The 13,345-nt window shown below is 43.2% G+C and overlaps 1 protein-coding gene across 17 annotated transcripts in view; it reads left to right on the top strand.

The window, feature by feature from the left end:
• Positions 1 to 13,345, top strand: part of LOC137375999 (teneurin-2-like) — an 812,476-nt gene that overhangs the window by 752,432 nt on the left and 46,699 nt on the right. For all 17 annotated transcript variants that reach the window (XM_068043888.1, XM_068043886.1, XM_068043879.1 and 14 more), the window contains one exon: positions 12,128 to 12,271. In XM_068043888.1, coding sequence (XP_067899989.1) covers positions 12,128 to 12,271 — 144 coding nt within the window. The remainder of the gene's footprint in view (positions 1 to 12,127; positions 12,272 to 13,345) is intronic.

Genomic DNA, 13,345 nt, shown 5'->3' with positions numbered 1-13,345 from the left:
GCATGATCTCATGTGAGCCAATTGGAAGCCGGTGACTTCTCAGCGTGCAATGTCGCTCAACTTAATATGCAAATTGGGGTTGTATAAAATCATAAAATGGTTACAGCACAGAAGGAGGCTATTTGGCCCATCGTGTCCATGTCTGTATTCGTTTTAATCCCGCAATGCAGACTTGATGAGCAAATGTTTGGAACTTGTGTTGAGTGTGCTCCACCCAGTTGTTGCAGCTCTTCAGAGGCCGAACAAGAAATTCTTAAATGGACCACTGAAGGTACTGCAAACGTTTTAAATAGTTTAATTTCCATGATGCCAGAAGGAGCAGGAGTGCTATACTGACCTCCACAAAAATACTGCAGGCTGCTGCCTGTCCGGGCTCATCCCACTCTGTGTCAATTTCCAACACTACCACTCCACCACCACCACCACCCCCCCCCCCCCCACCCCCACCCCCAACCCCCGTGCCAGGTCTAGCCATGGACCAGCTTCACTTCGGAGCCAGTCGAAATTCCTAAGGCCTCAACAGGCAGGGAGTCCGATTGGTGTTTGCAGCCCACAGGTTTAATTCAACTGAGGCCCAGCCTTTGGCCAAGGTCTTCGGGCACATGCTGGAATCGCATCACCCACCTCGAGCCGGAAACCAACGTGAATTGAAATTTTCCCCCACAATTGAAGAAGATGAATCTGGTTAAATTTCTAAGTCCTTGACTGTTTCCCCATTCTTACAAGGTTAATAATGTTGATAGACAGGAAAGGGCAATTTGTGTAAAGAAAGCTGCAAAGTTATTGATTTGCTGTTAGCTTGATTCATTAACTCTGGTATCTCGATATCAGTTGTTCTACTCAGTTACCAAAGTCAGAATGAACTCTGTTGGGGAGGAGGGCTGAGTACCACAGTTAGCAACATGGGAAATCACAACATTAATGACAAGCATGTTGGTACATTCATACAAAATTTTCCTCGTCACTAATTCACCAACTCATATAAAATAAACAAGAAAATACTTGTTATTAATATTGTACAGCGTGATTTCAAAGCAGCTTTCGTTTCAGCCTGGAGATCTGGCTTTGAATCTAGCCTCTGGCTGATGGGTAGTAAGTCTCCTGTGAAGTTTCTGAGCATGAACACTATAGCAGGAAGTTCCTGATCAGGCAAAAAAGATTATGCCAGATCTCCATCCGCTTTAATACACACACAAATTGAGGATGAGTGGCGCATAAAATACTTTCATTAGAAGGACTTGCATCAAGCAAGCTGAATCCTCATTTAAATGGTAATTGGGAGCTGGACATTTCGCATGACATTCCCTAACACCTAGCATGTCCATCTGACATAGGTATCTGGGATTGTTAGGTAATACTGTACAGCAGGTCATGAGGGAAAACATGTTGATATCAAGATAAATATTTTATAGTCCTTTTCTTTTCATGGGCACTTAGAAGCTTTATTTTTTTTCTCCCAGCATCAATGGGTATCCCAATGGAAATCCATTACCTGAAATGTTTTTAAAGATCGGGAACAATGGATTAATAATGAGCAGATCAGGTAGCATGAGAGATACTCAGTGGCCACCTGCCAGTACCCACATATCCAAATGTCATTTACCATATCTGTACGCCCGGCACAACTATTTGGCAATAATTCTGGGAAAGTGTCTTCACAAGGGGCGTTATCACAAGAGTCGGGGTTGTCAGAAAGCCAGTTTCACAACTGTGCCACCTATAGCAAGGATACTCAACAGCTACCATGCAGCACAAGACCAGCATATCCAGTGAACATAACAATCAGTTATGATCTGAAACTTGGTTCCAACTCCTTGCAGATGTACTGCAGTGCTGATTATTGGGGTATGAACGACACTATAGGAAAAACTAACCTGTTGAATGTATCGTCTAGTCAGCACAAGTCCACAGAACTGCAGATTATTCTGTATAAAATGGCAGTCACTTTCAAAGAGGCTTTATCTGTCCACAACATGTGGCTATATTACAAAAATATTTATAAATAATAGGTTAAGCTTTCTGCCTTAATCTTGCTGATTTTTTTGATGAATTTAGGGTCAGTGGAGACATAAATCAGGGAGGATCTGCGTTTTGTAGTGTCCCCACAGTCCTGCTGCTTTCCGCAGCATGTTTCCTGCAGCAAAACATAGTGCAGCGGCACTTTTCCACTCTTAGCGAGGTGTAATTCCCCAGCAGAGACCAGGGTGTCTGCTTCCCATAGGCAAATAACCCTCCAAAATGTCTGCTCCCTTATAAATAAGGCCATTGCCATAAGAACATAAGAAACTAAAAAAAGGTTCTAAAAATTTTTTTTTTTTTAACTGCCCCTCAACCTGGTTCACCATTCAATATGATCATGGCTGATCTTCTGCCTCAACTCACTTTCCTGCCCACTCCCCATATCCCTTGATTCCCTGAGAGACCAAAAATCTATCTGTCTCAGCCTTGAATATAAGAGTGGTGACGATACCTTGCCCCTTAATGAAGCATCCCCATCTGGCTATACTTCCCACCACCTACCCCTCCCAAACTCCACAGTGGAGGTATGTCCCTTTACCCACCAGTCACACCCTGGTCTCTACCCCTGCTTTTCTGGCATTTTCTCTTCTGAGCACCTCACCTTGTTCCAACCCTGTCTCTTCTCTTTTAAAATCCTTAAAATCCTTGTGTCTACCACCCCTTCAAGCTACAATCTGTGTTTTTTCACCAAAATATCCACTCTACTTTCCTCTCAGCCTCTGCACTGAGATTCCTCATCCTTAATGATTTCAATCTCTACCCCTTACTTTTCAATTCACTGCCCTCCGTCTTCCCTAAACTTCTCCCTCAATATAAACTCTCCTACTCATATTTGACCACCACCATATTTGTCACATTCCATGGCCTCTCTACTTCGATTGTCTTGATCAGTGATCAGGCCATCTTATAAACATTTCCTTGTATCCCTCACTACCGTCCTCTACCCCATTCCAACCTCGCTTCCTTCTTCATCCACCTCAGGAAAATCTTTCAAACTCCCAACTGGCTAATCTTTAACCCTCCATTCTCCACAATGCTTCTGCAGCCATCAGTTTGCTCAATGTCTCCCTCTCCTCCACCTATGAAGCCTGTATACTCATAAACATCTTTACTGTCTTCACCCTTTCAAGTCCAAGGGATGAACATCTCAGCGCATCTGGTGATAACTCACTTAGCTATCATCACTAGACCTGGTTGGAGTATATCAACCGTTATTCGGCCACATTCTCCTCTGCCAAAACCACCCACTACTCCAGGAGTATCCTGGAAAGCAAAGATAACCTCCAAATTCTTTTCAGTTCTACAACCATCTGCTTTCCCCACCTTCCACACTCACCTCTAGGAATGTGCAAGGAGCTCACAGGCTTCTTACTCACCAAAGAGATTAACACCAAGAAAATAAGTCCTATGTGCGCCTGTTTACAGATGTCAAATAGGCAAAACTGGACTCAGTTTTGGGGACCAATGACCTGTGCCGAGCAGGTCCCACTGCCGGCAAGTGCAGGCCCGGGACCCACTTTTTACCCCGGAGTCCCAACTCACCTCGTAAAATTCAGCCCAAAGGTTTCAATGTTTCAAATAATGAACAACAGAGGATTATGGTTTACTTTCACAGATCCCAATGAAAGAAATATTGAAAAAACATCTGAGTGAAACCTTTCTAATTTGCGGCATTAGTCTTTGCAGTCTCAGAGAAAGTTTGTGCATGTGATTCCCCTGTAGATCTCCAATAATCAGAATGCCAAATAAATAACAGAAAGCAAGAATGTGCTTGATGATTTCAACGTTATTTACATATTGTACACCTTTGCTAACACCATAGTGTTTGTGCAGAGATTAAGATTGAATATGGGCCTCACAGAAACACAGCTTGTTCAGAATTTATTCTGCCTCATTTTGGACCTGGTTCACAAAATGTTTTCACTTTATATAGCAGTATGATAGCAACAGTGCCTCCCAACTAATATACATGGAGGTCAGGTGCTTACCACGTAGGAAAGGAGAGGAGATCAGCAGGGATATTCACACTTGCTTCTCTCCCATACCTCCTGAAGGCCAGGCACGAAAAGAGTTTTGACATATTTCCTGGGAGCAGGTTGTCTGTGCAACCTCTCAGTCCAGGAATTCCAATGATGTGGTGCTGGAATAAAATTAAATGTTTTCTTTTAAAATATAATTAACAGTCTTCTATGTCCCGGCAAGCAGCAGGGAGCAATTCATGCAATGTCACCTGATTCTGCTGCTGTTGGCTCCAACTTTATCTTATGTTCTTTTTCTCTGACCTACAAACCCAAGCATTGAACATCAGCTCCAATTTTGCAAAGGCAGCCATGCATACAGACGAACCTGGCAGATAGATCCTCATAAGAATATCCCCTGATGCTCTTATACTGGAAATAAAGCTGCTGACATCACACAGAGAGCAAAAACTAGTTACATGGAAACATAGATAACTATAGGACTGTAAAATATTCTGCAGTCCTTTTGGTGAGCTCCAAAAAAATTGCAGAATCACCTATTCTCTCAAATTTACCCAATTCTCCTTTTCCTTGTTTTCGAACTATGACTCCATTTCCTCCCAAGTGTTCATTAAACATTCACCACATTTTGCATAACAGTTAAATCTAAACTGTCTGAACATCTTCCTTGTTTGAAGCTAGAGCCCGTGAATGTAGGAATCTCGAGCAGACTGTCACTATGTTCACTATTTACTTCAGAATGATATCTCAGCTGAGTTTTCTCTTCAGAGTTTCAGGAACTTCAGCCTCTCCTCATTACTCAGATGCTTTTTAAGCCAAGTAAGGAGTTGTTCTCCTCTTCTGCACTTTCTCCAATGCCTGGATTCCTTGCAGTAATATAACATCCAGAATTGGACATAATATTCCAGGTATCCTCACACCAGTGCTTTATACAGACTTATTATCACCTGGCAATTGTGCTCTATTCCTCTGGCAATACATCCTAAGATCTGGTTAGCTTTCCTTACTGCCGCCACAGACTGCATTGCTGGTTTCTGAGAACTGTCCAGCAGGTACTCTGAGATTCCTATGCTATGTCTTATCACCTAGAGTCATTGGGGATCTTCTTCACTTTGACTACTGGCATAAAACTGGCATTTGCATTATACACCATGTCCAATATTCCTTTTCATTGCAGAAAGGTGGGGTGTATACATAAAAGAAAGAAGGGCTTGCCTTTATATGGCGCCTTTCACGACCTCGGGATGTTCCAGTGATTTATAGCCAATTACATACTTTGAAGTGTAGTCAATGCTGTGATGTAGGAAATGTGGCAGCAAATTGTGCACAGCAAAATCCCCTAACCAGCGATGAAATAATGACCAGATAATTTGTTTTAGTGATGTTGGTTAAGGGATAAATATTGACCCAAGGACAGTCGGAAGAACTCCATCATTCTTCTTTGAATTGTGCCATGGGACACATTAATTCCACCTGAGAGGGCAGACAGGACCTCAGTTTAATGTCTTATCTGTAAGGCTGCATCTTCAACATTCAGTAGTGTACTAGAGTATCAGGAAAGAATATACGCTCAAGTCTCGAGAGTGAGGTTTGAAACTACAACCATCTGATTCAGAGCCGATTAGCATGACTCACTGAGCCACTACTGACAGGCAGCCAATGAACATCTATTAAATTTTTGTCCATGCTCAAAGTGGATATTGCCCCCCACCCCCGTAGTTTATCTTAATTCTGTTTATTTCCCTCCTGTATTCTTATTATCTTGCATTTGTTGATAGTAAGTGCCATTTGTCACTCATCAAAGTACAATAAATCCTGGCCTTGCCCATGCAAGAATTAAAAAAAAACCTTCCTGATCGATTGAGGTCCTGTTATATTTAATTTGCTGTGTCCTTATTGTTTGAACCCTATCCCCTTCCAAGTCGGTGCCATCTGCAAGTCTAGCTGTGTGCATTGTGTAAACAACAATATTAATGATTTAGATGAGGGAACTAAATGTAATATCTTCAAATTTGCAGATGACACAAAACTGGGTGGGAGGGTGAGTTGTGAGGAGGATGCAGAGAGGCTTCAGGGTGATTTGGACAAGTTGAGTGAGTGGGCAAATGCATGGCAGATGCAGTATAATGTGGATAAATGTGAGGTTATCCACTTTGGTAGCAAAAACAGGAAGGCAGATTATTATCTGAACGGCTATAAACTGAGAGAAGGGAATATGCAACGAGACCTGGGTGTTCTCATACACCAGTCGCTGAAGGTAAGCATGCAGGTCCAACAGGCGGTAAAAAAGGCAAATGGGATGTTGGCCTTCATAGCGAGAGGATTCGCGTTCAGGAGCAGGGATGTCTTGCTGCAATTATACAGGACCTTGGTGAGGCCACACCTGGAATATTGTGTGCAGTTTTGGCCTCCTTATCTGAAGAAGGATGTTCTTGCTATAGAGGGAGTGCAGCGCAGGTTTACCAGACTGAATCCTGGGATGGTGGGACTGACGGACGAGGAGAGATTGAGTCAGCTAAGATTATATTCGCTGGAGTTCAGAAGAGTGAGGGGGGATCTCATAGAAACCTATAAAATTCTAACAGCACTTGACAGGGTAGATGCAGGAAGGATGTTCTTGATGGTGGAGGAGTACAGAACCAGAAATCATAGTCAAAGGATATGGGGTAAACCATTTAGGAGTGAGATAAGGAGAAATTTCTTCACCCAGAGAGTGGTGAACCTGTGGAATTCACTATCACAGAAAGCAGTTGAGGCCAAAACATTGTATGTTTTCAAGAAGGAGTTAGATATAGCTCTTGGGTTTAAAGAGATCAAAGGATATAGGGCGAAAGCGGGAACAGGTTACTGAGTTGGATGATCAGCCATGATCATAATGAATGGTGGACTAGGCTCGAAGGGCCGAATGGCCTACTCTTGCTCCTATTTTCTATGTTTCTATGGAACAACAGCCACAGTTGGATATTAAAAATTTGAAAAGAAAAGTACTTTGTGACTATGCAGTTAAACGCTACTAATGTGGTTCTCCCAATCGGATGGTAAGTTTGAGTGGTTGAGACATGTAGATCAGGGATGCCCAGATTCAACCCTCATTTGCAATAGCAATAAAGGTGTTATAATTGTATTTCTTGGTTAGGGAGGGGAAAAGCTGCTGAGCTTCAGCTTTTTAATGCTATCCAGAAACTGCTGTTGGAAGTGTGTATTTCTGGACGTTGGGTAAAGGGAGGGATGGAGTTCAGCTGCGGAGCTCCCTGCAGTTCAACAGATTCTGGAAGTGAGAAATAACAGAATGTGCTCGAAATACTCAGCAGGTCTGGTAGCAGCTGTGGAGAGAGAAACAGAGTTAACATTTCAGGTCGATGACTTTTCATCAGAACTGGCAAAGGTTAGAAATGTAATTGGTTTTGAGCAAGTGAAAGGGGGAAGGCAAGGAAGAGGAACAAAAGGGAGGGTCCCTGATGGGGCAGTTGGCAAGAGAGATTAAATGACAAAGATATCAAGGAATAAAGGGCAAAGAGAGTGGTAATAGCTGTAGTAAAAGACAAAGTGTTTGCCCAGAGACAGTGTTAATGGCAGAATAATGAACTGCTCTGTCCGAAAGCAAAAACATGGAAAAATAAGTTTATGGCTGGAGCATTGTCTGAAATTGTTGAACTCAATGTTGAGTCCAGAAGGCTGTAAAGTGCCTAATTGGAAGATGAGCTTGCATTGAGCTTCACTGGAACACTGCAGCAAGCTGAGGACAGAAATATGGGGATGAGAGAAAGGTGGTGAATTAAAATGATAAGCAACCGGAAGCTTGGGGGTCATGCTTGTGACTGAGTGGAGATGTTCCACAAAGCGATCACCAAGTCTGCGTTTGGCCTCCCCAGTGTAGAGGAGACCGCATTGTGAGCAGCAAATAGAGTATACTAAATTGAAAGAAGTACAAGTAAATCACTGCTTCATCTGGAAGGAGTGTTTGGAGCTTTGGATGGTGAGAAGAGAGGAGGTAAAAGGGCAGGTGTTACACCTACTGCAGTTGCATGGGAAGATGCCATGGGAAGGGGTCAAGGTATCGGGGGTGATGGAGGAGTGGACCAAGGTATTGCGGAGGGAATGGTCCCTTCAGAATGTTGACAGGGAGGGGAAGGGAAGATGAGTTTATGGTGGCATCACGCTGGAGGTGACGGAAATGGCAGAGGTTGATCCTTTGGATGTGGAGGCTGGCGGGGTGGAAAATGAGGACGAGGGGACCCCTGTCGCAGTTCTGAGCAGAAGGGCAAGGGATGAGGGCAGAAGTGCAGGAAATGGGTCAGACACGGTTGAGGGCCCTGTCGACCCTGGTGCAGGGGAATCCTCAGTTGAGGAAAAAGGAAGACATATCAGAAGCGCTGTTGTGGAAGGTTGCATCATCAGAACAGATGCGACAGAGATGGAGAAACTTGGAGAATGGAATGAAATACTCACAAGAGGCAGGGTGTGAGGAAGTGTAGTCGAGGTAGTTGTGGGAGTCAGTGGGCTTATAACGAATATGAACAGACAGGCTATCCCCATAATTGGAGACAGAGAAGCCAAGGCAGGGAAGGGAAGTGTTGGCGATGGACCACGTGAAGGTGAGAGAAGGTTGGAAATTGGAAGCAAAGTTGATTAAGTATTCCAGTTCTGGGCAAGAGCAGGAAACAGCACCAATACAGTCATCAATGTACCAGAAAAAGATTTGGGGAAGGGGGCCTGAGTAGGACTGGAACAAGGAATGATCGACATACCCCACAAAAAGAAATGCATAACTAGGACCCATGCAGGTATCAATCGCAATACCTTTTATTTGGAGGAAGTAAGTTGAGTTGAAGGAGAAGTTGTTCAATCTAAGAACAAGTTCAGCCAGGCGGAGAAGGGCGGAGGTGAATGGGGACTGGTTGGACCTCTATTCAAGGAAGAAGCGGAGAGTTCTCAGAATTTCCTGGTGGGGAATGAAGGTGTAGAGAGATTGGACATCCATAGTGAAAAGGAGACGGTTCGGGCCAGGAAACAGGAAATTGTCAAAATGACGTAGGGTGTCAGAAGAATCATAGATATAGGTGGGATGAGACTGGACAAGGGGAGAAAAAATAGAGGCAAGATAGGAAGTAATTTATTCAGTGGGGCAGGAACAGGCTGAAATGATGGGTCTACCGGGACAATACTGTTTGTGGATTTTGGGAAGGAGGTAGAAGCGGGCTGTCCGGGGCTGCGGGACTATGAGGTGGGAAGTTTTAGAGGGAAGATCTCCAGAGGAGATGAGGTCAGTGACAGTCCTGGAGACAGTGGCTTGATTTTCAGTTATGGGGTCATGGGTCTGAGAGTTTGTGCTCAGTCTCTGCAAGGTAGAGGTCAGTACACCAGACAACAGCACCAGCCTTGTCACCGGGTTTGATCGTAATGTCAGGGTTACACCTGAGAGAATGGAGTGCAGCAACTTCAGAGGGAAACAGGTTTGAATGAGTAAGGGGAGCAGAGAAATTAAGACAGCTGATGTCATGCAGACAATTCTCAATGAAAAGATTAAGAGTGGTTAAGAGGCCAGATGGACAGGTCCAGGTGGAGGGAGAGTACTGGAGGTGGGTGAATAGGTCTACTGGTCAGGGGGAGGACTCCTGGCCGAAGAAGTGAGCCTGGAAGTAAAGGCAACAGAAGAAGTGCTCAACATCATGCCGAATGCGAAATTCATTGAAGAGGGGGCAGGTTGGGTGACCGCTTGTGAAACACCTCCACTCAGTCCACCAGCATGACCCCAAGCTTCTGGTTGCTTGCCATTTTAATTCACCACCTTGCTCTCGTGCCCACACTTCTGCCCTTGGCCTGCTGCAGTGGTCCAGTGAAGTTCAACTTAAGCTCGAGGAACAGCACCTCATTTTCCGATTCGGCACTTTACTGCCTTCTGGGCTCAACAATGAGTTCAACAATTTCAGACTATGACCCGATCATATAAACTTGTTTTTCATGTTTTTGCTTTCGGACAGAGCAGTTCATTATTCTGTCATTAATGCTGTCTCTGGACAAATGCTTTGTCTTTTTACTGCAACTATTACCACTCTCTTTTCCTTTTATTCCATGACATCTTTGACATTTAATCACTCTTGCCCACCGCCCAATCACAGACTTTCCCTTTTGTTCCTCTTACCCGCCTTCTCCCTTTCACTTGCTCAAAACCTATTACATTTCTAACCTTTGCCAGTTCTGATGAAAGGTCATCAACCTGAAACGTTAACTCTGTTTCTCTCTTCACAGCTGCTGCCAGACCTGCTGAGTATTTCCAGCACTTTCTGCTTTTATTTCAGATTTTCAGCTTCCGCAGTATTTTGCTTTCATCTGGAAGTGAGAAACTTGTTTCTTCTGATTAAAATACACCTCTTTGGTTCCATTTTAAGGCTCATTCTTAAAGAATGGCCTCTTGGGTAAAATATGAGAAGGGAGCTGTTCCCGAAGGAAGGAATCAATGCCTCGGGAGAAAACTGACAAATAAAAAACACAAATTTTACATCCGCTGTATTCTGCAGGCTGGGGTACCACTGACCTGGAAGATTTCTTTCATAAAATAGGGGAAATCATTTGTAATTTATGCAAAATTAGATTTCCTCCCCACCCCCACCTTTCCCCCCACCTTTCCCCCCACCCCACAACATGTGTGATTTTTGCTACTTGCTTTATTTTAACCCTGGGAATGAGAAACTTGTTTCCCCTGACTAAAAGACATCTCTTTGGGCCCTGATTATAACTCTGAGTGGGTGGTTGGAGAGATGAGTTGAAAATTCACCTGCTGCTGCAGAGCTCAAGCCTATATTAACTCTGGGGCCTCATTAGCATGCTCGTTCACTTTCCACCAGGAACGGATGGGAATCTGCTGCTGGGGTTCAGAAATCATCCACTGTCATGTGACAACGTGTGGGGAAGGGGATTCCTGGATGGTCTAATGAGGGTGGTGGCAGTGGGTTAGGGGGAAGGTACTGAGACAGAAGCAGGGAAGTCCTAAACTTTCAGAAACCTCTGCTCCCCCTGGCCTCACAAAACAAATTATAAAGCTGACCATTTAGGGACTCTTCTGACTAGCTTCAGCCTGGCAGGACAGCCACATAGGCTTCCCCTTTGAGGCTCCAGTTAAAATTGCAGTCAGGGCGCCATCTGTATATTTTAAAGAAGGACCCACTAGCTCCAGCTGGGTGCCTTTGCCATCTGCTCAGAAGAGCAGGTTAAAATCAGGATTTGCAAAAAAATAGACTGGAAATTGGTGAATAAGTCAGCATTTTAACTGACCAGTTATCTCCAGGCAGGTAGAGTTAAGTTCCTCCATTTGAAATTCTTTAGTTTGTTTTAATCATGTTGATGCTGTAGTTTAAATTTTATACTTTCCAACAAAGAGAAAAATTTGAATGCTTGAATTACCCCTCAACTGTCATAGTTTCCTAGGTTATAATTGCATTTTAAGCCCGACTCCTAAATTATCGAAAGGCCAAATTTGCCTTCGAAAAAAAAACTTTTCATATGAGATAAAGGATTTAATTGACTTTGCACAGTCTTACATAGAGTCATCAGTAATAGCATAGCATTACGTGTACTTTTGGACTTGAAGAATCTATTTTTGCAGGATCTATTATCCTGTTAACCTGGGCAGTCTTCTCTCCTGGCAATTTGCTGGAACCTATAAAAATTAGCAAACATTACCATATTTACCACACTTGTGTTATTATGTAAAGCACCTGTATGGGGAGAGTCTGCTGTCTTAGGTATTTTCTCTGCAGGACTAACATTAGATTTTTGATATTTCTATGCTGTCTTTGATTGGGTCACTAAGCTCGCTAAATAAATAGAGTATGGATCTCACAATATTTTCTTAACCAACAGAGCAGACAGGCAACCAATTTTATACCAGATCTCAGTCATTTTGGGAACTAACAAGAGTGGAAGGTTTGTTTTATAAATGTACCTACCTTCCTCTATACTCTCCATGGCATCTTACCCAGGCTTCTGGTGATGTATAAGATTTTGCAGAGCAACATAGTGAATCACAATGCGAAGGGAAAGAGAAAGGAAATAGATGTATAGTGAATTTGATTGTGAAAATGGCAAAGAATGTAAGTTGAATTTCTTTTCCTTTGCTTGTTTTTTTCCAGTGTCTGTTGGATATGAATATGAATCTTGTCCAAGTCTTATACTATGGGAGAAGAGAACTGCCCTGCTGCAGGGTTATGAACTGGATCCATCCAATCTGGGTGGTTGGTCACTGGATAAGCACCATGCATTGAATGTAAAAAGTGGTGGGTTGGCCAATTTCTGGTAGCTTATTCTACCTGATTTCTTGTGATGCACAATCGTTTCAAATACCCATTATGCTCTGATAACATAACTGGATTCTGACAGGTATTACAACCATTTTAAGTTCCTATGATGGTCGCAACTACATTTTGGGAGGAAAATAATGAAAGTTTACAGCGCAAAAGGATGCCATACAGCCCATCGTGCCTGTCCTAATTTTGCCGCAGCAGTCCAAAACTAATCCCATTGTCCTGAATTCTCCCCATAGTCCTGTATCTTCCTCTGCTTCAAATATTTATCCACTGTTCTCTTAGAAGATGCAGTGGTATCTGCCTCACACTCGCCCTGTGGCAAAGCATTCCATGCACCAATAATCTTCTATGTAAAGCAATTTCTCTTAACCTCTTAGTAAAAATTTAAAATTGCTGACCACCTCGGCCCAGTCAGAGGAAATAGTGTTTCCACGTTCACAATCACTATCATAACTTCTCGTAAATCTCCTCGTAGTATAGAACCAGAGAAGGGAAACAGATTGTGTTTTGATATTTATTAACCATTTAGGAAGTAAGCAATTTCATTTTTGTTTTAAAAACAGTCATATTTTCTGTTACTTTTTATTTTAAAGTGTATGTGGTCCTCAAAGGCAGAAACCTCCAAAAGTGAAGAACGTGGTCAAATTTCCACAAATCCAAGATGATAGTGGACTATATGTCTCACAGCCATATCAATTATTATTGCTAAGATTAAGATATACATAATACTTCATTTGAAGGCATAATTGATGTTGTAAGTCTCAAAGTGCTAACCCAAGTCAGCCTCAGTTCATGGTATGGATTTATTGCTGTTAATTCTATGCTCTCAATCCAAATCATGGGGCAGAATTTTTACTGACCTGACCCACAGGGAGAAGATCAGTCAAAAAGTCATGGGGACCCCACAATTCAGGACTCCCCCATACGTTGTGGAGCTTTTCCCCCACGGCGTGTCAGTGAGGATACTGATTAGTTCGGTTGCCTGTCTGGAGGCCAGCCTGATTGACAGCTGGGCCTCCAATTGGGGGGGAAGCTGGTCAGCGG

This window comes from Heterodontus francisci, chromosome 12, assembly GCF_036365525.1.
Source record: "Heterodontus francisci isolate sHetFra1 chromosome 12, sHetFra1.hap1, whole genome shotgun sequence".
In the NCBI taxonomy this organism is placed as follows: domain Eukaryota; kingdom Metazoa; phylum Chordata; class Chondrichthyes; order Heterodontiformes; family Heterodontidae; genus Heterodontus; species Heterodontus francisci.
Note: the sequence above shows the minus strand (reverse complement) of the source record. Positions and strands in the feature narration are given on the sequence as shown.